The 24,337-nt window shown below is 36.6% G+C and overlaps 1 protein-coding gene across 1 annotated transcript; it reads right to left on the bottom strand.

Annotated features, from left to right (window-relative positions):
• Positions 1 to 7,005: 7,005 nt before the first annotated feature.
• On the bottom strand, positions 7,006 to 23,631 carry LOC127527532 (odorant receptor 131-2-like). Its single transcript, XM_051926594.1, has 2 exons — positions 23,519 to 23,631; positions 7,006 to 7,999 (listed from the first exon to the last, which is right to left on the bottom strand). The coding sequence occupies exons 1-2, from the start codon at positions 23,629 to 23,631 to the stop codon at positions 7,006 to 7,008; spliced, it is 1,107 nt and encodes a 368-aa protein (XP_051782554.1).
• Positions 23,632 to 24,337: the final 706 nt, after the last annotated feature.

Below are 24,337 nucleotides of genomic sequence, written 5' to 3'. Positions count from 1 at the left end.
TTTTAAGTATCTTGCATAAGAGGAGTAGCTGGTGCCCATCACTTTTAATAACGCCATTTATGGCAGCTCTCACAAAGTGTCTACCAATTTTCCCAGGCAGAACAAGTTGAAGAATTACTGAAGGTGTCACAGTTTTTAAACCAAAACCCATCCAAGCTTATTGTGTCTTCTTTCAATCCTTGACCACACTGATCTGTCTGTTTATATTACATTTAAAGAAAAAGAGTGTATGCAAATCTTAATGCTAAATTTAGTTTGCCAATTAAAACATTAATCTCTCTCATATTTTTAATTAAATGATCCACTTTCAAAGTAACCACTGGTTACTTTCTTGTTACCCTGTCTTTGTTATATTCTTTTTTCCCAATCATCTATCACCTTTTTGTTACATACTCTAGCACATACTAGATGGTGGCCAAAATACTACATTTTAGGCTTTTCTTTTTTTACTATGGAATTATCTTTCACTTTTTGTGTATCAATACTGTTCTACTTAAAATCTTAAAAAAAAATCAGTTTGTTTGGAAAGCTTATATGCAGTAATAGTAAAGTACTACATATGAACAATTTTAACTCTTTGAGGGCTGAATATTTTTTCCAAAAAAAACATAGTTTCTGAAAAGCAATGGTTTCACACAGAAATCAACATAAAACGTCTGTTGCTGCATGCTGTGGCTTCAAGTTTGCCAAGAATGTGCAGCAGGCTTGCGGCCAGGCTCTTTGTATGGCTGGGACACGGTCACAGTGCATTGCAATCTGGTTTCTACCTATCATTGTTAAGTGGCAGTCCTCCCTGGCGAACATTGTCAGTACAACGATTAGCTGGGGACCAATCAGCTGAAGCTGGAACGTCACATTCGTTTTCAATCACTTGTATCAAAATCTGAGTCTGACAAGTCATAGTCCAGTTCAGAGATAATAGGCAAAACGTCGTCCACAGAGTATTTTGCTTTATGAATTCGCTTTATTCTCTCGCCAGATGTCAGTGCCATTTTTGCTGTTGTTTGTGCCTTGCTACTCATGTGAGCGCAGGAAATCTCGGTCAAACCAATTAATCTAACTTTCCTTCCTTTCCTTTCATGTGCTCTGACCTTTCTGAAAATTATATCAGTTGAAAGACTTATGGCTAGCTCAAAAGTAACATTACAATCAAATATAGTGAAAATGTACAGCTCAATACATGCTGTGTTTGTTATTGTTTAGGACTACAACAGTATTTTCAGTATTTCAAATATACTCCACAAGCTTTACCATAATTATTAAAAAACACTAAGTCATGGTGACATTAATTTTGGTGTCTCAATGGGGTTCTCATAACCTACAATTAAGCTAAATACAGATATCACAAGATCCTAATTATCTCCAATGGGAGAAATGAGTAAATAATCTCACAGCTGCTATTTGCACTGTTTATTATTTTTTTTGCTTTCCTTGTAAATAAGCATTCAAGAAAATATAGAATAGAGTTCTATTCATTAAGTTGAACAGAAAATAAACTTCTCCATCCAATTCTTTTTTTTTCCATTTGCAAGTCTGATTCCTTTAAAACAAAAACAATACCATATAGTATTTGTAATAAAGACACTGAAATGATTGCTTTTTCTCGTTATGTTTACTTTTGTTTTTACATCAGCAACTTGTGTAATCATTGCCTATTTCATTATTGTTATACATTTCAGTACATGCTCCCAATCTCCTATTACTCCTCCTCTGGTCAACACAACATCTAAATTCTGGTTGGTCAGTCGGTCAGTCTGTCTGTCTGTCTATCTCTCTAAAAAACTTTTGCAGTAAAGCCAAAATATTCCCTGGGGACTAATAAAGTTGAATTTATTCTACACACTTCAGTTAAAATGTAACCAACAAAAGAACCAAATAAGAAAGCATGTTACATCCATTGTTTCAGCCAGAATGATTGCGCATAATTTAACCTTTGTCCTGAATACGTGAGAAGCAGACAGTTCTTTATTTGGACTAAACCATGATTATACAAACATCATGAGGTATTGTTAGAAAATTATTTGGCAGTAACAGTAATTAAATATTTTAGTATACTCTCATATAACATCTGCAATATCCTAGAAGTACAAAAGGGTTAATAACTGTCAGAAACTTGTTCAGGCATATCAGGAAACCAGATAAAGGTCAAGTGAACAACAGAGACAAGGATGCATCAGTAGAAGGTTGATGTAATAGTCCAAATGTACAAAAATATGACTAAGAGATCAGCAGATGTCCTGTAAACTGGACAGTTTGCATACACACAGAGATTTCAAGGGCAATAACTGAACATTATGGATATGAGAAAAACAAGAGTGTAATAAAATACTTTTATTTTAAAATATGTTTCCTCTATCTATCCATTTTAAATTTACATGTTAAGCTTTCGGTTGCAAACACCTGTGATATATCCCAGTAGCATGATATATTCCAGCAGCACCAGGTTCTAGTGGGTGATGAACCCTACACAGGACACCAGCCCATGACAAGCCACCCACACACACACTTCCCACTCACGGAGTTACATTAGACTCAACAATTAATCTAATGTCTTTAAATCTAATCTTATTACTTAATGGAAAAGCTTGCAGAATTCAAAAAAATAACAGATTTTCTTTAATTTTAAATGTGCATTTATCCCCACAACCCATATACTGGATAAATGTTAAAAAATTGATGGACAGACAGATTGTGCAATTATTTTCCATTTTTCGGTTCTTCTTTTTTAACCCAATATAAGAGAAAGAGCAAAAACATTTCCAAATTTCCAAGCAACTTTAAGCAATAGTTATAAAAGTGTGTTCTAGCACTTAACATACTTATTTTATGTACACTAAGTTTCCTTGTACTTTTCTACCATTCCAGCAACCAGAAAACTTACTTTTAAAACTGCTGATATAAAAATCTGATTTTTAGAGAATATAACTAGAATAATGGTGCACTAACTATACTCACAGTCTAACTGTGCCTTGAGCCTAAAGATCTCTGAAGTGAGTTCTGAAAATGAATGGATGACTAATTTGCAATCATTTGTGTCCCAGAAATATTCATTGACAAATGTAGTGCTTTGGAAAAAAAGTTTTGTATTCACTTTGATTCTTTATGGGCACATTCTTCATGTATGTTTAGCAGAACAACCCAAAGTAAATTTCTCTTTGCCCCTTTCATCAAAGGTACTTGTACATTTATGAAGAATGTAATTGGTGTTGTACCATAAACAAAAGACAAGCATCTAAATAAGGAGTTGCAGGTATTTTCCATTGCAAAATAGTCACATTTTTGATAAGTGAAATTTAATGCAAAAGTTTACATACAAAAAGCCAAGATACAGAAATAAACTTCCATTAATCTCTAGTACCTAAAACAAAGCAAAAAAACTGTTCAAAGAACATAACAGAAGGTTCTTAATGACTATATTTTTCACTCATTCAGTTGCACAACTGCTTATTCCAATGCAGGGATCCTGTGGACAAAATAATATTGGCTGCATGACAGAAACCAAGCCTGGAGAGAGCATCTGTCCATGGCAGTGTGCACTCACTCATATACTTACACTCGGCCAATTTAGAATGTCAGTCAGCCTGAGCTATATGATCTTTGAGATGTGGAAAGGAAACAGAGAACATGGAGATTATCCACACTCTGGATCTGAGAGGTAGCAGCAGTGGTATAAGCAAAGGTCTGTCAGAGGTTTAATTTGGAAAATTTGGTTACCACTTTATGAACTTCTTCACATGGTAAACACATACAGAGACATACAGTATTCCAATGATGTCACTCTTGTTAGGGGCCATGTAGTCTTTTAAAGCTGCAAAATATGAACTCCCCATAAGCTGCAAAAAGCCACAAAATAGGAAATCTGGCATGTCATTCCCCAGCTCCTAGTCCTGTTGTGATTCTATTTGAAACACTTAGGTAGTCCAGTATACAACTGCAGAAATACTGCACTGGGTATCTGAAAGAATATGAGAACCAGAATAGATCCCTATAGAATTTGAGGAGAGTCTAGTTTAAAAATGTTATCTAAAAAGGTGATCTTAGTCAGTGCCACAGAGTGCTACAGAGCTCCCAATGATTTCTAGAAAGATACTGAACTAATGTTGAACAGGTTCATTTTACAAAGATTAAAGGAGGTAGATGAAACTTTATGATACCAAGAGGCAGGTTTTAATAAAAACTGGTCAAATATCGATAAAATAACAACTTTGAACTTTATAATAGGGGAGTTCATTGCATGGAACTCACCACTTCATATAAAGTTTGTTGACTTCAAAAAGGCTTTAGATAGTGTAAACAGAGAAACACGGTGGAAACTTATGAAACACTATGGAAGTCCCAAAAAACTAATGGATTTGATATAGAATTTGTATAAATGTGCAGTATATCCTGCACAGTGAATAATAAAAGTCATCTTATGATGAGTTTCCAGGTCAAGACAAGAGTACAACAAGTATAGAAAAATAAAATATCATGTATTAGCACAAATAGATATTAATTTAATAAGAGCTATTGTAAGCATTAAAACTTAGTGTGGATTAGATTTCTTTTTTAGTTAAAGCTCAGAGCAAAACCACCAATATTGAGTAACTCAGAAAGACAGAGAAGGAAGAGAATGACATACAGAAACTGTCTGAGGACAAAGAAGGGGGAACAGCGGGAACACCTGTTATTTGAAGGACAGTTACGAAATAAGGGAAGCAAGGAAAGAAAGTAAGAGATAAACTGAGAACAATATTGGTAGCCAAGAAAGGGCATGTGAGAAGCCAGCTGAAGTAAAGAGTCAGAATAGACAGCAAAGGCATTGTTTCAAACAAGGTCAAGATTATATAAACTGTGATTTTTGGCTTGTTCAGGGCTCAGCTCAGTTTGGCTGAGCTCTAATGAAGGCTTTTTTTCCACGTGTCTTTCAGTTTGTAGGTTTATGAACACTAATTTTTGCTGAAAAAAGAGAAGCCTATGGTTCATTTTCAGAATCCTTTGTGACTCTTCCATTTGAAGATTATGACTGTCACTGTGATTTGGTGGCTAAGCAGCCCTTTACAGTGTGTTAGCTATCAATATTTTTTCTGGTCTCTTCAGAAATTTCCTTTGAGTGTGGCATTATGTGTTTGTTGGATTTGTGTTATGGCCACTTGATTCAGATGATAAGGTTCAAAATAAGTGATGTTTATCTTGAGCAGGATTGGCTCTAATCAAGGCCGGCTGTGTCCCATCAGCTGACTCTCATTATCCCTAATTAGGTTAAGTTACTTAGAGGATATAACTTTGTTCATTAAATAAATGAAATAAAAACACATGGTAGTAGATTATTAGTTTGGTTGAAGACCTAAAAACAGTTAGTGTCAGATATTTTAGTCACCTACTTGAGATGTATGAGTTAGTCATTCCGTTACTCTTTTGACTGCCTTATCTTGTGAGGGCCATAAGGTATCCCTTACAAAGTTGCAGTTTTGTTCATCTTCCATTACCTATTTAGTTAGGTTTTCAGTTTGATGGCCCAACTCATGGCATTACAGCTAAATGTATATCTGCCATATTAGCCGTTTCTGTGATTAACACCCACCAACGTCATCAATTTTTGGGACTTTGCAATTATTTTCATAATTGGTTCTCAGACTATGCCCTCCTAACACAACCCCACAACTGCAAATTCCAAAACTGAAGCTAGGGAGGTGTTCACACTGCTGAAAGTCTTTATTCTCAGATCCTGCCTTTGGCCTCCTTAATTACTCCCTTCTGTTCCATCTGTTTGGTCATGAGGAGCAAGGCTTTTCCCATTCAGTATTGGTCCAGACACATGGTGGATCATATCATTCCACTGCATACTTCAAAAATGGCTAGATCTCAGGATGTCTGAAAGCTGTAGTTGCCACCTATATAGCTGTCAGATCCTGTCAACCCATGCTACAAGGCTGTCCTTGCACCTTACACACCCCACACTCTGTGTCAGTTCTACTCACAGCTAATACTTGTCAATATCTAACTTCTGTTCAATTTATCAGTTATTATGTTACTTTGGTCATGATCCTACCCTCACCATTCAATGCTGTATCATCTGGAAATCAGCTGCTCTCTTACTGCTTTCATCAGATGGAGAAAAATATGACTGTCTACAAGTTATTGATTTGATGACAACGCCTAGGTTCCTACTTGTGATGCATCCCACTGACCAATCCAGACCTGGAATACTTTGCTGGTGGTTCCTGTTATAATTTGCCCTCCAGCCAATGCATTACAGGTTGTGCAAGCTCCTTTCATGATGACACTGTTTAGGCAGCTTCATTGCCCCCTTCCTCCTCTGACTTAGTCAGAGCTGCAAATATCAATTACTTAAGCATAAGTGAATATGAATATATATATATATATGTTTTCCCTTACACAGGTAATCAGGAATGAGGAAATAATTTTTTGTAGTACTATAACTCTCAAGGGCATGAATTGAATGTTTTGTGTTCAAGCATTGCACTTAGGTCTTGTCTGTGTGGGGTTTATCTATCCTTCCCAAGTCTCTTTTTTTCTCTCCAGTAACTTATTTTTTTTTCTCACATCCTAAAGATGTCTATATGTGAGTCTAAATTGTGAGTCTTTTTGTCAGAGTGGGTGTATACTGTACATGTCTGAGCCCTTGGTGCCCTGTCTGGAGATTTTGTTAACTTGTACCCAATGCTGGTGGACGAGTTCCTGCTCCACCTGAAAAGAATTAAATTGCCCTGAGAATGATATGTTACGTCTTTGTATTTCACAGAATGGTTATGTTCAATCACTACAGCAAAAGGTCAAATAAGAAGAAGATAAAGTCTCAAGCATGTAAAATCAAACCTCATTACTACTTTAGTTTACTTTGTGACCCTATGTGAGTCAAATTATTTTCATATTTAGAAACTGTACTATGTTGTCAGTTCTAGAAACATGTTAAGATCTTTGGAATGGAGATACAAACATACAGTAAATTCTTTACTTCAATAAAAATTCTATAAACATTAAGCAAATTGGTAGTTTCTGTTTCTATTTACTATTCACATTCAAAGGTCTGACATTGTTTGTGAAACAGGAAAGATGAAACTTTAAATATTTTTTGAAGTTTTCGTCACGGGCTCCATAAATCAGTGGGCTCAGTATTTTTGGCAGCAAGTTGGTCAAAAAGTAGGAGATGAAGCGAGTGTGATGTAGGACATAAGCTGGAGCAGACGAGAAGCAAAGCTCAAGAAGAGGCAGGCAGAAATAAGTCATGCACAGTAACATCTGAATTCCATGCAAGAAGACTGTTTTTTGTGCCTTGGAAAGGGATGATGAATCTCCTGCTGCTCGCTTAGCTTCAATCATAATGCAGAAATAAGTATAAATAATGACAATCCACACTGGTACAAAAAACATCAGATAAAATACAATTCGGGCTGTGTTCTGAGATGGGGAATTGATGAAGACTTCGCGAGTACAGTATTTATATGTAAAAAAGGCTGATAGTGGCTGTTCTGATGTAAACAACGAGAACACCACAACATTAGGTATTTCACCAATGAAAAAGATGGTGCAGAGTACAATGCAAACCCATTTATTGCTACAGATCTGCACATGTCTCAAAGGATTACAGACAGCAATGTATCGCTCCATAGCCATTGCTGCAAGAAACAAAGGAGAGTAAAAGCTAGTAGCAGAAATAAAAGAAAAAAAGACTGCACAAACTAAAGAAAGCATGGTTGCCCCTTGACTTAAATAAATGTACAGAAGGATTGACAAGAAAGATTGAATGGTTTCATTAACAAGAAAGTTAATAAACAAAATGTATCGTGCATTTTGCCGAAAATAGTGTTCTTTAAAGAAAATAAACACCATCAATGCATTAATGTAAAAAAATACAGCAAACACCACACCATAGAAAGATGCATGTAGCTGAACAACCCAGCGTTCAACTGGGAAATTGTAGTCAGAGGGTCCTTCTGAAAATGCACTGGTAGAATTCATCAAAGAGCTTATGTTGAAAGACATGATGATACTATTCCTGCCAAGAGAAAAAGAAAGTAAGACAAAAAAAAAGAAATTGCTAAATTTTCAAGAACTCACTGAGTATGCAAAAAGATTTGTCATTTTAAAAACCAGGAAAAATTAATTCCTGACAAAATTACTATTTTAAGAAGCACAGGGTCAAAGGTCGATAGAAATGAATATGATTCTCTTCCTAGTGACTGTCTGAGTGGAGTTTGAACATTATTCCTTCAAGTCTGTATTGGCTTTCTCCAGATAACCCTGTTCCATCCCGTATCTGCCACATATGATGAGTGACACTGATAAATAGACCAGCATGTGTGAGCGTATGCAAGGGTGCCTTGAAGAGGACTAACAATCCATGCAGAGTTCATTTCTCCAGCATCCCACAACTTACCAATGACCATATAAGCATTCGGAAAATGGATAGATGAAGCAAAAGGAGAATTTCAAAGGTGATGACAGGAAAATGCAGTTCATTCCATAATTTGCTTTTGAAAAACTATTGCAAGCATTGGAACGATAATGTCTAATTTTGATTTATTAACCTTAAGATAAAACAAAACCAATTGTGTTGTTGGGATGAGACATTCTAAAGAGGGCTAGAATCAATCTCTGAACATTTCTCAAACTCATGGTCACATGTGCTTCCTCCATGTCAGCTACTAGAGAACAGCTTGTGTCAAAGCCAATAGGCAAATCTTCCTGCTTGAATCCACAAGTATTTGGCTGGTGGTCTTCAAAGCCCAAGTACCGTTACACACATGTTTTCAAGTTAGAAAAGGGCCCAGTCAAGGATTCTCACTGGATCTCTATCTCTGTTTCTCTCAGTCATTCTGCAAAGTCTCGTAATTTCCTGGAATAAAGTTCACTCAAAGAATCAAGCCGCATTTGCTCAGGTGTGATGGGGATTGAAGACATTTTCACTTTATAAATATTTCATATTTTATTTTTCATACATTTAAAAGTATTTTACTGCTTTAGACAGAAACAGCAGGTTTTTAAAGGAATATTTCACTAAAATATATTTTATGTTACTTATACCATGTATTTTGTCTTCACAGCTGAGACAAATTGTTAATCTCACGATTTCATGATTTTCAAAGTTTCTGATAGAAAGGGTCAAAATACTGATAAATGTTGAACAACAGCAAACAATATAAAAAGTCCATGAAAAAAAACTCACAAATCATCCAATCATATGTTCAGAACAGGCAAAAACACATGTATTTTTTGCTAAAATATTGTTAAATAACTTCAAAAAATAAAAATAGTGCATAAACAGGAAGCTCAGTCATATAAAGTCATGCTTATTAATCGCTATTGTTCAGGGTCAGTCACTTTTGGGCCCCAATCTATCAGTAACTTTATGTCTTTTCTCGACATAAACATGAGATTAGAAATTGTTCTTAGCCTCCACTACAACCTACATTGGATAGCTTACATATAAAAGAGATCATTTTTGGGTGAAGTATTTCTTTAAATGGGAACAGACCAGAAGATGAAACACAGTCAAAAGAAAGCAGGCAGGGGCCAAAACCAGAAAGTCAAAATCCAAATAAAATTCTAAATTAAAGTCAAAAGACAACACTAAAGCTCTTGTATCAGGAAATGTTAACCAATACACTTAATTTTAAGGGAATTTATTCGTAGCCTTGGATACAAGGAAGTGAATTATACGTTGGCCTTTTGCCCCAGTGAGTTACAAAATGGTGGCATCCACGAAATACAAAATGGCATTAGGAAAAACAGAAAAGCATAGCATAAAATTTGGTGGGGTTAATTAAACAAATCGATATTATAACAAGTACAAGTAGTGCTACAATGTTTTATTAATACCATCAACAGCAAATTTCCATTCCACTGGGTTAACTACAGTATGATATTTTAGGAGATTTTTCACCGGAAGCTATAAGGTATTTGATAAGCTCAGTTTCCTATTGGCACACTTGAATCTAGCCTCAAGGTCAAGACAAGTTTATTCTTTACTTCTCCTTGGCTCAGAGTATGGTATACATTTTGAACTGACATGCAATTCTTGCTATTAAGAAATCTGAATTGCTCCTACAGCTACTAAGACTAATAACCTACTCCACTCATACATTAGGAATAAAGGTGCTGGGGTACTTGGTGATGTGCCCCTCTGTGAGCTACAATAAAATGGGTACAATTGTTTGCCTTCATTGTATAATATTCTAGGAAATTAGAAAGCCTCATATTTTGCGTTTTTTTAATTAAACTTCACCCACAATTACTCTAGATTAGATTATAGTTTCTATAGCTGAATTATGAATAATGAGTTCAGGTTACAGATAAAGATTAAAAAAATGTTACAGATACAGTATTAAGCAAATCCAAAGCCACTGGTAATATATTACCTCAGAGGAAAAGCTAATATAACAACAAGCATATGAAGCTTTTGGAAGCACAGTGTTACATTCTTAAGGGTGGAGTGCTGCACCACACCTACGTATGTACTGTACAGATTTGTTTTATTCACTGCTTATTTTTTTTCTCAGGATACTCCAGTTTCCTCCCATGTCTTAAATATGCACATAATAAGATATTTGGAAACTCTAAATTTACTAGTCCCCGTGACCCTGTGTTCGGATTCAGCGGGTTGGAAAATGGATGGATGGAAATTTACTAGTTAGAATGTGTGCATTGTGTTCATTGAAGACTTCTGCTCATGATGTCCTATACTGCATTAAGCAAGTTAAACAAAACAAATGTTCATGCACTTGATGTAAAGTAATTTTGACTCACTCTGTATTTGTATTATTTATCTAACAACTAACATCTCTAACATTTAACATTGCTGTTCTTATTTCACGCCATCCTAAAATTTTTAGGGCTTGCGTTTTGGGATGGAATTGCGAGAATTGTACCTATTATTTAAAAATCTCCCATGGTTTAACTTAATAAAAGGGGGAGATCCAGTTGCACTTTCAAGGTAAAAAAGGTTTTCATTAATTTCATGTTAATCCTATTGTGGAATTAATTGACAAATAAAGATACATGATGCTTGCAAGTTTTTGTGAGTGCAATGATGTGATCAATCAGCTGTCAGTTGGAGTCATTTTTATTTGTAATGTGATGCATTTAAATTAAGGAGTTGAAAAGATGGTTAAATTAATTTCTTTTTAATACAGCACTAAATATGGCCCTATAAAAAAATGCGTGCTTCACCTTCACCCTAAGATTATCACGAACATGGCTACAGTAGCCTTTCACTTAAACATTTTCTATGTGGCTTTTCCAGTTGTTGGTTACTGAGTGCAGGTGCCTTTCTCAGCTACACTGGGTGAGAGGCAGGAACCAACTTGGATGTTGCATGACCCTCACTCACACAAATACATCCCTCTACAACAGTGCTGAAAGGAGGTATTCCATAAGTTAACTACATCATAAAAGTTAGTATTCTAAACTGTAGACATTGGTCTGGCAGCTTGAAATGCTTTGAAGTACACAACAAATATCTCTAATGATATAAATGTAATGCATTAAAAGAAGAGCATAGTCTCAAAGAGGTACAACTAGTGGGGCAGCTAAAACAGCATATTTCATTGCTGAAAAGAAAACAGAAAAAATAAAATTTGTGTCATTAGTTAAATAATTTCGATTAGTATAACAACAAAAAGTGACAAAAGATATTGAAAGCACTTATGACTCGTAGTATGCGAGCAAGTGGGATGGGATGCAGTCTCCAGCTATGAGGAATTAATTTAAATACAATCAGTCAACACAATGGCACGTTCTAGATTAGTACACAGGCATAAGCAATATCAGAGTCTGATTATTTATTTGAAGCACCTTAAAACAAAAGAACAAAGGCTACTTTACAAAAATTCTGAAAAAGTGGATTGATCTTCGACTGCATAATTTGATTTCATAAAGGTAACCTTAAACTTGGGTTAAATCTAAAAAATCAGGGAGATTGTAGAATTTAAAACCATAACGAATCTATGACAGTTGAAATAATAATGAATTTGACTGTCATTTAAATAGTACTCTTCAGTTTTATTAACCAGGTATTTTTACTCCAAGTAATATTGTAAATAAACCTTAGTAACAGCAATATCTCTACCCTGACAAAATGATTTTCTAAAAAAACTGATCTGAAAACTGACAGCTTTTAAGACTTTTTATATTTTTAATCATCTTGGTATTTTTTTCATATTGCAATGACATAATAATGTTTTTATTTTTAGTATTGATTTAAGCAGTATTTATTTTTTTATTTAACAGACAGAAAATGTAATTGAAAATATTTTGTATGTACACATGCTAAGATTAACCATTTAGTCCATTGCGATCATATCATTCTTTACAAACCTTACTTTGAATCCCTGCCAAGCCAATACAATTCCCCCATTTATTGTTACAGGTCAGGTCAGGTTGGGAAGCATGCACTGGTACGGCATGTTGCTGCACCCACCACACAACAAAACAGCTCAGGATCTTGGTTGGCAACCCCCCAGGCAGACACATGGTCCAGTCCCACCTTACAGAAATTACCATCTATCTACCATATCAAGGTGTCACGTGGGAGTCCTCTTGGCCTGGTTCGGTCACTCAGGTCCTAAATAATGAGGATCCTTTAAGCCAGATTACACTCTCTACTGCTGTAACTGATGCTCCCTCACAATGCGGGTAATGTGCCTCATTCCATAATCCATGAGCAACTGCTCATTCAACGCAAAGTCAAACCAGCAGTACCCAAGGATTCTCATCATTGGGTACCACATAGCAAAAGATATGGGGAGCAGCACAAACCCCTTTCCAGTGACCTCATGACCCCCCATGCTCTCCCAATCCGTCTACTGACTTCATAAAAAAAGTCACCAGAGACATGAGTGTTACTGCCGAGGTAAATAAACCTCTCAACAAGGTTGATGCTCTCTCCGCAGACAGACATGCTACTGATGTCTTTGTTCAAGAGGTCATTAAAGGCCTAGATTTTGTTTTATCCAGGACAATCGCAAATCCAGACACTCAGACGTGTCGCTCAGTCTCTTGAGAGCCCCGATCAAAGCCTCCATTGACTCCGCGAAGATCACAACATTGTTAGCAAAGTTAAGATCCGTGAATCTTTCTTCACCAACAGACGCCCCACAACCCTGACCAACACCCAGTCCGTGCAAGCACTGAACAGAGTAGGAGCAAGAAAACAGCCCTGACAAACCCCAGAATCAACTGGGAAAAACACATAGGTTCTGCCTCCAATCTGCACAGCACTCACAGTACCAGTGTTACGTTGGAGGAAAATCCCATCTGCCACACATGAAATTCAAGCCCTGCAAAATATAAAATAACCCTAAAAATAAACAAATATTAATTCTTTCCTATTTAAGCAAGATCATAGTTCATAATAAATATCAGATTTTGCACCATCAAGGACAGAATTCCTTGCAATGTAAAATATTGAAGTTAAATCTAAAAGTTAAAGTTAAAAGTCTAAAGTTAACTGTCAATATCTTTTACTTTTCACAATAAAAGACTGTATATCAAAATATTAACAATGTATAACAAATGCAACAAATTATGTTCATCAATCCTACTGCAAACCTGAAATGAATATTCAATTTAATTGTAGGGAGATTGATATTAATAAATATGAACAGAATCAGATAAAATCTAATAAATTCATATATTTAATTTTAATTTCTCATAATATTTTTGCACTTGTTTCTTAAGCAAAATACATCACTACTAATGTTAAAACATTTATCCAAAATCCAATTTACAACATTAAATAACAAGTAGTTTAACCTAAATATGAGAAATGATAAAGAAGCAATAATATAGTACATTAAGTAAACCAGTTAACATCATGTATCAATAATCTTTATTATTAAAATACTACTGTAAAAAACTACTAAAATAATTTACCTGCCAGGTGAGTGCTGCTATAGATTTTTGAAACTAAGATCGGTGCTTAATAAAGGAGAAAAACTTCAAATGTCTTCACTGAATATCATTTTAAAGCTTTAAGGGACATGTACTGTATAAACCCTGGTAAAGGACATTCCTTAGGGTGCAGATAACAGAGAAATGCGTGTTTGTGAGTTGTACAAGATCCCAAGGGCCAGCTCAGGATTCATGAAAATAGTTTTTTTATGAGAAAGTATAACCTAGAGAATTTTCCAACAGCAATTTAATGATAGTCTTTTCTCAAGAGCAAAATAAATCAATATCCACAAGGGTAAGATGGTGATTAACTAAGGTCTAAAAATTACTTTTCGTTATGAACGCTTCCTACTTACTTCACCTTGCAAGTGCTTTTTAACTAAATGTAAACATTAGTTCATAACAATATACTGTTAATATTCACAGAACAAGCAATTTAGAAAACATATGTATCAAATTTATACTGGATTCATATTTAATTGTAAAATTTTAATTTAGGTAAAAATATTTATATATGGGTGGCGCAGTGGTAGCGCTGCTGCCTCACAGTTAGGAGACCTGGGTTCGCTTCCCAGGTCCTCCCTGTGTGGAGTTTGCATGTTCTCCCCGTGTCTGTGTGGGTTTCCTCCGGGCGCTCTGGTTTCCTCCCACAGTCCAAAGACATGCAGGTTAGGTGGATTGGCGATTCTAAATTGGCCCTAGTGGGTGCTTGGTGTGTGGATGTGTTTGTGTGTGTCCTGCGATGGGTTGGCACCCTGCTCGGGATTGGTTCCTGCCTTGTGCCCTGTGTTGGCTGGGATTGGCTCCAGCAGACCCCCGTGACCCTGTGTTAGGATTCAGTGGGTTGGAAAATAGATGGATGGATGTTCATATATACATTATATACGTATATATATATATATATATACTATATATATATATATATATATATATATATATATATATATATATATATATATATATATATATATATACATACATATATGTAGGTGTCCACCCAAATAATCAGATTGTGATCATACCTATATATAAATATAATATATATATCTACTCTATATATATAAAATCCGAAGCCTAAAAGTGCAACGATTTTATGTGACTTTTTATGTCATGTTTTTTGTCACACTTTAAATCGGGCTTATTTTAAAACCTACATATATACGTTTGGTATCATTCTTTTCAGAATTTATCGAAGTTTAATGTGATGTTGTTAGACTTTCAGATTCTTATTCCGTTTTTAAATTATAAACTAAAAAATATCAAGAACTCACGTCCTGTGAGATGAGACTTACAGATTTAACCACGCCTGGGGCCAGAAATAAAAGACAAAGAGTAGGACAGCTGCTGTACAGGCTTTTAAATGTTCGAAGTACCGTGTGAGTTGCAGATCATGCAGCACGGCAACGGCAGGAAGCCAGCAGCTGATTGAGCAAAGAGGAGATGTAGGAGTTGTATTTGTTTCTCATTGTATCACCATTTAAGAGGGGGTTTTCGGAGGAGCGACCGCGTCTCCTTGGGGTATGTTCAGCCCCCCCTGTTCACAACATGAGCAGAAAACTGGCCGCAATTGGGGGTTGGGCGCAGAAGCCGCCAGGGGGGCTTGTCCCGCTAGTACACATATATATATATTTTGATGAGTGAGTCACTGTCTTGCACCCCAAAACACGAGGCTGAGTCTCAGTACATTGGGGGGGGGGGGTCCTAAAAGAGTTTGGAAACCTCAAAATATATCTATCTATATCTCCATGTACATACAGTATTCTGTATATACTGTATGAGATGGCTGAAGGTTGAGTATTGTAATGTTTTTCATCATAATATATCATCAACCTGAAACAACTAAATTGGAATGAAAAAGCAGCATAATTTAATTATATGCATTAGTAAATGCATTCCATTTGTTATGTTTCAGTCAGGGTGTGTTCCAAGGCTTATGCTTAGTTTCCTTTTCTGCATCTTTTCTGTTTGTTGCAAAGTATTATTTCTTGTTGTAAAAAATTATTAAGATTTGCTTTACAAATTTCTTTCCAGAAAGATGCATTGTTTAATCTATTTTGGGACATTTAAGGTATTTTTGAACTTTTGAAATCAAGAATTCCTAATAAACTAAAAAATATATAAAAAAACAATACTAGCATGTTGTGACTCAACTATGGGGATAGTATTGTATCATATGGTCTCTGGCAATTCCCAGTATATTATATAATGGTGGCACAGTGACACACTGGTTAGCGCTTTTACTTCACCTATCCAGCTTCTTTGGTCAGAATCCTGGGTGCAGTCTTTGCCTGTGTGGACTACATAAGCTCTCCATGTATTTGCATATGTTTTCCACTTACATCCACAAAGATGTGTGTGATAGATTAATTGCAAAGTATAAATGGGCCATATTTGAGTATGGGTGTATTTATTTGCATAAATAGTTTCTGTAATGAATTGGCACCTTGCTGACTTCTGGTTTCGGACTTGAGCCTGAAGGAACCAGGATAGATAGGAACCACCTGACCCCTGTATTGAATCTTTTAGTGCAATTAGTAGAATTTTATGCCATGTTATTTCTCAAATTGGCCATATTCAACTATTACAGCCAGACAAAGGGGAAAATGAAATCATTCCTTTGTGCAATAATGCCTCAGCACTAGCTCACTTTGAGACCCTGAGTCATATACTGTTATGAAAAAACATAAGATTTCTAAGGGATGATTTCATGGCATCCTCATATCTAGATGAATGCCACAGATAACCCAATTTATTAAAAACATAGGCCCTGTTCATCAGGAAAATTCCAGAACATAGACAAGCAAAAGGAGAACTTAAAATGTCACAAACAGAATAGTAAAGAATAACCATGCTGCTTATGTGGACTTAATGTGGCTACAGGGTTTTAAATCTCTGTCTAGTTTGCCCACTTGTCTATCATTTTGTGGTAGTTCAACATGCTTCCTCTTATACTCCCTGACACTTATTCAATGATTCTTTTCACCCAACGAGTAAAATGCTTGTCTAAGGCCCACCTGCCAATTCTATGCAGCCTGAGGCACAGACCATAAGGTGGACTTCCACTAGATACCTGCATTTCTATGGTAATTCCGAAGAAATTTACTTAATTCTTTGTAGCACTGGAAGCAATTTTAGTACTGTGGGTGTAAGAAAAGGGTCAAGGAATATGATGCTGGATTAATGTTATCTAAGTCTTTAAAAACATTTCTGTTTTTTCACTTGCAACATTAATCTGAATCATTGTTTTTAAGATACACTTTGATGTTTTATGCAGTGTGTTTCAATTAAGCCAATAAGAACAAAGAAAATGATGCACATTCCTGTCAAGCGGAAAGTTATAGATAGATAAATGTGAAACTGAATGTTGGAGGAGGATGCAGAAACAGCTCAAAAGCCAATGTCAAAGACAAGCTAAACTGACATTCACAACCAACACAAATAGGGAAAGTGATCTAAAAATAAAAAGTGTGGATTTTATTTGTCAGCCTATATGATCATATGACAAACTCTGGTGAATGTTTTATTGAATTTCTGCAGCACTTTAACACATATAGGCATGCATTCTGGAGGGAGTCCCATGGGGCTTAACTTAATACTTTGCATCACAGGAAATCATTTTTTAATGCTGCGGAAGAAAGCGGTCAAATTGATTCACTGCAGTAGTTGGAAGGATACTAATGGGAATTGGATTTAAAAAATTAGTCCCATGAAACCCTTTACTTTTAAAATTCATATTTGATTAAAACTGTTAGATGGGAATTTTCCTAATTGTTAGGACATTATAGATAATATACTGCATAATATAAGAATTGTAAGGTTATTTTTGATGAAAATAAATAAATAACTCACTTTACCATAAACAACACTCTTAAACGGGTGCTAAACATAATGGAACTAAAGAGCACAAAACAAAGTCATGAGCAGCAGAGAGTTGACAGTTGTCTGACAAGTAGTCCTTGAAAAAAAATTTATCAAAAAAATCCACATTTTTCATATACTGCAAGAATAAAATTTTAAATAGAGGTACCTCAGGTATGAATATCACTGTTGTAGTTAACAGGAACCTAATTTAAATTATTATTGAGCAGTAGAAAAAGTTGTGTTTGTTACAAGAGAGAAACACCAAATTAACATGTAACATCTATGGCCCAAAGCATAAATCAGTTTTTTGTTTTTTTTTATATACATGAGTCACTTGCAGTAATTGTATTTAATCAACCAATCATCTAAATGAATTGCTTTAGATAAAAAAGGTTGACAAACAATTTGAACAGTTGCATAATTGCAAATACAGTATGTGTAGGAAATCTGACTGCCAATAATGTGCACAGACCTTTTGGTCACCTCTCGGGAATCGAACCTCGGTGCCAGAGGCGATGCCCCTAACGTTGCGCCACGGCGTGTGGTTCGTTGAGGGAGTGCAGTGGAGTTTGTACGCCTGATGAGCCCAGAATGAGGGCGAAACACGTGTCGCGTACTCTTTGCATTTATTTGACAGTAAACTATTTCAACCATTCTATGATCTGCTCCTCACAAACTGAGGGCACCGTGGTGGATGTTAGCAGACTGCTGGCCAACCACAAGCGTTACCTGGTGGGTAACCACCCATACAATCAGATTGTGACACAGACTACAAATGCCGTGAATGTAATTACCCCGATCTACATGCTGTCAAATAAACGAACCACACGCCGTGGCGCAACGTTAGGGGCATCGCCTCTGGCGCTGACGTCCGAGGTTCGATTCCCGAGAGGGAGTGCGGTGGAGTTTGTACGCCTGATGAGCCCAGAATGAGGGCGAAACACGTGTCGCGTACTCTTTGCATTTATTTGACAGTAAACTATTTCAACCATATATATATATGCTGTAAGTACAAAAGCAAACATTCTAGGTGTTGTGATAAAAGCTATTATCTTAGATCTGACTTCTGCCTCCTTAAACTAGAAGAAATCAATGAATATAAAGAAAACAGAACCACATATAAAAATAATGATAACAAGTTCACTCATTCAAACAGAACCCTTAATATACAAAACAAATCAAACTATCAAAAGTGCATCTCTCAAAAACTCCTGCTCCCTAATTCACTATGTAAGCATGCAGATATGGCTTTGTATATTTAGAGTTCAATGGCATTTGGTAGTCATTTGAACATCAACAAATTATTTGCTCATTATATTATAGGAAATAGCTTTGTTGCATCTAACTGTTTTTAAATTAATTTTTAATTAATTAACACTGTTATACTTATCTTTTTAAGATGCTCCTCTGCTTCTCAGTAAGTGTCTTTTTGTTAAAACGGAGAAACAAATCATCCCACCTGCTACTATATTGTGTCTCTCTACTACAGTCTATGCTACCAACAACACTTGTAAGATAGTCTAATTTTAGACTGAATGTCAATATAAATTCTGATTTTATGGAAAGGTTTTTCCCTTGCAACAGGTTATGTTTAATTTTAACATGTGCAATGTACTCTCTACACATGTGACACACAATTATATATCGAAAAGGGTTTTTTTAGGTGATTTTTTGGCTGGTGTCAATTCATCATAATCAAGAAGCAAGCTCTCTGTCAGACCATGTCAACAGGAGCACATCTTCACTCTGCAATTCAAAACCACTACCCCTACTTTGAGAGCTGTCTTCATGACACATTAGATTGGTTTAGAAATGTGACAATAAGTGAGCTGTCTAATTGTTCCCACCCAGTTTTAAGCAAAATTCACTCTTGGTTTCGTATATATAACATAATCCTATGGAGCCCCGAAAGGGGCTTCAGCAAGAATATAAAATGTCACTCAGTGGCAAATCATTTAGTTCAATTAGCTGTCAAGACTCAACACTTTCCTGAAAAAAGTTCCTCTTACGATCTCCTGAGAACTTGTCTGCTTGCATTTTAAAGAGCACTGGTAGATAACTAAAGTCCTTTGTAGCACGTTTTCATTTGAAACTGCCTAAACACTGCATTTTTGTACCACAATAGTTTGTTAGTTTCTCTAGTTTATTTACTGCAAATGTAATTAAGGCAATGCTTTCACCTGCACCAATGGGTACCTTATTGAACCTGCACTCATGGAAAACTCATATTGAAAAGCATTTCAGCTAAACGGAAGAAAATGTTGTGCGCTGTGATAAACAGGGAATAGTGGAACATGGATGAAAAACCATAACAAGCAAACAAATAATGCAGGCATTATAATTAAATTCAATATGCGCGAATTGAGCTAAGACATTATAAATACCTTCTACGCCATAGCGTCATGCAAGACAACACAACCAGCGCACTAATTCTTCTTATAGATTATTATTATTATTTTTTGCTTTGTTTTTGTGAAATTGATAGTAACAACTATAGACCATAAACAACTGCCTACCTTGCTTTAGCAAAGGATGTATTTAAGATGGCATTTTCTCTGTTTGTTACAAGGAAAAAGGAGTGCACCCTTGTGCTCTGGTCCTAACAGGAGAAAGGGGAACTTCAGTAAATAATGGGAACAGCAAAGGGGATCGAGCCAATTGCAGCCATCCCTCAGTAATGTGCATTTAGATTCATTGTACTGATAAGATTCTTTCAAACTGCGTTTAAGTGAATTGATTCTTTTGATTCATTTGATTTGTTCAATTCATTTACAGATTGGTGTATACAGAAAGTCCAGGTTTTCCCTCTGATCACATCACAAATATATAATTGAATAATTCAAACATTGCTTTGATACACAGTATATGTTTTTCTGTATATAAATAATATCATGATTTATTGATTTATATATAACTGAATATATTGTAACAGCACTGACAAGTCACATCAGCCTTGATGAGTCACCTAAATATGAGGTAGTATTACATCAGCAGTGGCAGGGACACCATATAAATGACAAGCCTGCAAAGTCGCATGCTTTTCCACCTGGTGCAACAAAAGGTGGGCACTACTTTTAAGGACTATGAGCCACCTCAAAGAGCTATGTAAAGAGCAGAGAATGTATCCATTGCGGTGCTCAGTGCTGACGCTACAATGTATACAATCACATATATATAATTAAGTATATATAATTATTTATATACAATTATTTATATACTTAACATGATAATTCATATGCCATTGTCCTGTTTCCATACACAAAACATGCTAAAACATTTATAATACATAATTAAAATATGATGTTCAGTTACAAAATCAGAAGTGAATGAGAATTGTGCAACTCATAATGATTCGTTCACAAATCAAACAAACAAAACTGGTTAAACTGATTCTCATAATGAAGAATCAAATGAACGAGAATCATTAGACTGATTCTCGGGTAATGACTTGTTCACAAATCAAATGGGTCAACACTTAGCATTCAGGTGGATTTTGCCCATGCACTTTAAATATCTATCAGTGAAAGATGCTGATGACATCATACTAAAAGGAGTAATTCGCTTTAGCACTCCTATATAGCTCCACAGAAGTGATTCATTCGTGCTCAGTAAATGGCTCATATGATTCACTGAAAAGAGTTGTTCAAAAAGAACGAATCATTAGCGAATCACCTATTATCTATATGCATGCTGCTGGTAGCCACTTTGCAGTCAAGTCAAGTTGGGGAGCATGCACTGGTACAGTGCGTTGCTGCACCCACTACACAAAGAAACAATGCGGATCCCAGTAGGCAACCCCCCAGGCAGACACGCGGTCCAGTCCCACCCTCCGGAAATGACCCTCTATCTGCCGCAGCCAGGTGTTAAGTGGGCGACCCCTTGGCCTGGTTCCAGCCACTCGGGTCCCCAACAATGAGGATCTTACCAGCTGGATCACCCTCTGGGAAACGCGCCACATGGCCATAGTGCCGTAACTGATGCTCCCTCACAATGCAGGTAATGTGCCTCATTCGAGACTCCATGAGCAACTGCTCATTTCGACACAAAGTCCCAAGGATTTTCCGGAGAGACACAGTACCAAAGGAGTCCAGTCTTCATCTCAGGTCACTGGATAGCGTCCATGTCTTACAACCATATAGCAAGACAAGAAGCACCAAACCTCCAAATCTGAATATAGAACTTTCTCCAAAACTATGTCATAATTAACAATGTGCAAAACCTTACTAGTAAAATAAACAATGAGGAGCCACTGCCTTCCTCACTGTAGGTTGTACAAGACCTGATCATTCTGATTCAATCACAAACTAACATAACATACCGGATTAGAGCCTTCATTCCACAACCTAGGTTGTCAGTTTGGAGGGATTGGAAATTGGAAAGAAACTGGGAATGGGGCAACATTTTAAAATAACTTTAAAATTTAAAACCCCTGACCTTACTATCTACTCAATTTATAAAAAAATGCATTCTTCATCTGATTGCCCAAAACCTATGCAGATTTACCTTAATATATATATATATATATATATATATATATACTGCTCAAAAAAATAAAAGAAACACTTTTTAATCAGAGTATAGCATCAAGTCAATGAAACTTCTGGAATATTGATCTGGTCAGTTAAGTAGCTGAGGGGGTTGTTAATCAGTTTGGGCTGCTTTGGTGTTAATGAAATTAACAACAGGTGCACTAGAGGGGAAACAATGAGACAACCCCCAAAACAGGAATGGTTTAACAGGTGGAAGCCAGACATTTTTGCGTCCTCATCTTTTCTGGCTGTTTTTCACTAGTTTTGCATTTGGCTATGGTCAATGTCACTACTGGTAGCATGAGGCGATACCTGGACCCTACAGAGGTGGCACAGGTAGTCCAACTTCTCCAGGATGGCACATCAATACGTGCCGTTGCCAGAAGGTTTGCTGTGTCTCCCAACACAGTCTCAAGGGCATTGAGGACATTCCAGGAGACAGGCAGTTAGGAGAGCTGGACAGGGCCTTGGAAGGTCCTTAACCCATCGGCAGGACTGGTGCATGCTGGTGCAGTGGGTCCTGGGTTCCTCCTGGTGCACGACAATGCCCAGTCTCATGTGACGAGAGTATGCAGGCAGTTCCTGGAGGATGAAGGAATTGATACTGCTGACTGGCCCCCACGCTCGCCTGACCCAAATCCAATAGAACACCTCGGGGACATTATGTTTCGGTCCATCCAACACCGCCAGGTTACACCTCAGACTGTCCAGCAGCTCAGCGATGTCCTGGTCCAGATCTGGGAGGAGATCCCCAAGGACACCATCCATCGTCTCATTAGGTGCATGCCCCAACGTTGGGGGCCATACAAACTACTGAGTACGATTTTGAATTGCTGCAATGAAAATGGACTCGCATGCCACATCATTTTTTCACTTTGATTTTTGGGGTGTCTTTGAATTCAGCCCTCTATAGGTTGATAATTTTCATTTCCATCAAACAATGTGGCATCCTTTCGTTCCTTACACATTACCCAGTCCATATCAGTAGAGATATCCAGCATATTTTTTTCCATTGAGATCTGATGTGTTTTCAAAGTGTTCCTTTAATTGTTTTGAGCAGTTTTATATATATGTATGTCATAACATACATCCCTCAAACTGGAGATAAAGAGCACAAAACTAATAACATCATCTTCAAATCACATCTTTCTTCACGCTTTCTGAGTCTTGCATACTGTTTGGAGCTTCCACCTTAATGATCAGTCCTGGGCCCACCGTTCAGATTATTCACTTACCTTAAACTCGCACACACCTCGGTGTTATTAAATCTGTGGGATTCATTTGAACGATCTCCATCCGGACATTTGGATTCTTCTGGCCTTGCTGATATTTCAACGCTGAATGCCATGTCGTACATTAAACTACACCTATTTTTGCCTTTTCTAAGACAGAGTCACCCATCTTCTATTAGATTTTCTTCTCACCTCAGCATCTACAAGTATTTCTTTCTTGCCATATACATATAAAAGATGTCTTGAATCAAAATCTCATCTTCGATAAATGATAAGAATGGATGGCAGTTGTAAGAAAGTGTCCCTTTCTCTGTCTTAAAACACACTTGTATTTTTGCAGCAAGATGAAAAGCCATGCGAAAAAAAATGATGCATAACAAAAGCTAATTTCTGCATTCTTGAAGCAGCTGAAAATGCAGGTGTACTTCTTAAAGATTATGGCTAAGAAACCTATATTATTATAACCAGCTCCATATCCTTTGGTGTGAGCGACATCAGCGGTCCATGGTCACTTTGACGGGCTTCTGCTGCTACGATACCACGCACATAAACGGAGTGGCACAGGCTTGTAACGATGTTAATTACAGATATTTTATCTCCTCTGATTTGAAAAAAAGATTCTCTAATTAAAAAAATTTACACAGCGAGCCCCCTACTGCTGGAGTGACACCTTCAAATACTGCCGTTAAAACAAATGGTTCAACATCACCTGACAATGCAACGCTGTTCCTTTTTAAATATGAAAGTCGAATTGCCAGGAGGAATGGCGTGCATAACGTGATGAATGCAGCAAGGCAGAGGACGATCACACATTCCGGCAAA

The sequence above is a fragment of the Erpetoichthys calabaricus genome, chromosome 4 (genome assembly GCF_900747795.2).
Source record: "Erpetoichthys calabaricus chromosome 4, fErpCal1.3, whole genome shotgun sequence".
In the NCBI taxonomy this organism is placed as follows: Eukaryota; Metazoa; Chordata; class Cladistia; order Polypteriformes; family Polypteridae; genus Erpetoichthys; species Erpetoichthys calabaricus.
This window is presented reverse-complemented; position numbering and strand designations above follow the sequence as displayed.

Coding starts and splice junctions, on each gene's coding strand:
- LOC127527532 (XM_051926594.1), bottom strand. CDS start 23,631: ATGGCATTCAGCGTTGAAATATCAGCAAGGCCAGAAGAATCCAAATGT. Junction 8,000..23,518: donor GAGGTGTGTGCGAGTTTAAG/GTAAGTGAATAA, acceptor TTCTCTTGGCAG/GAATAGTATCATCATGTCTT.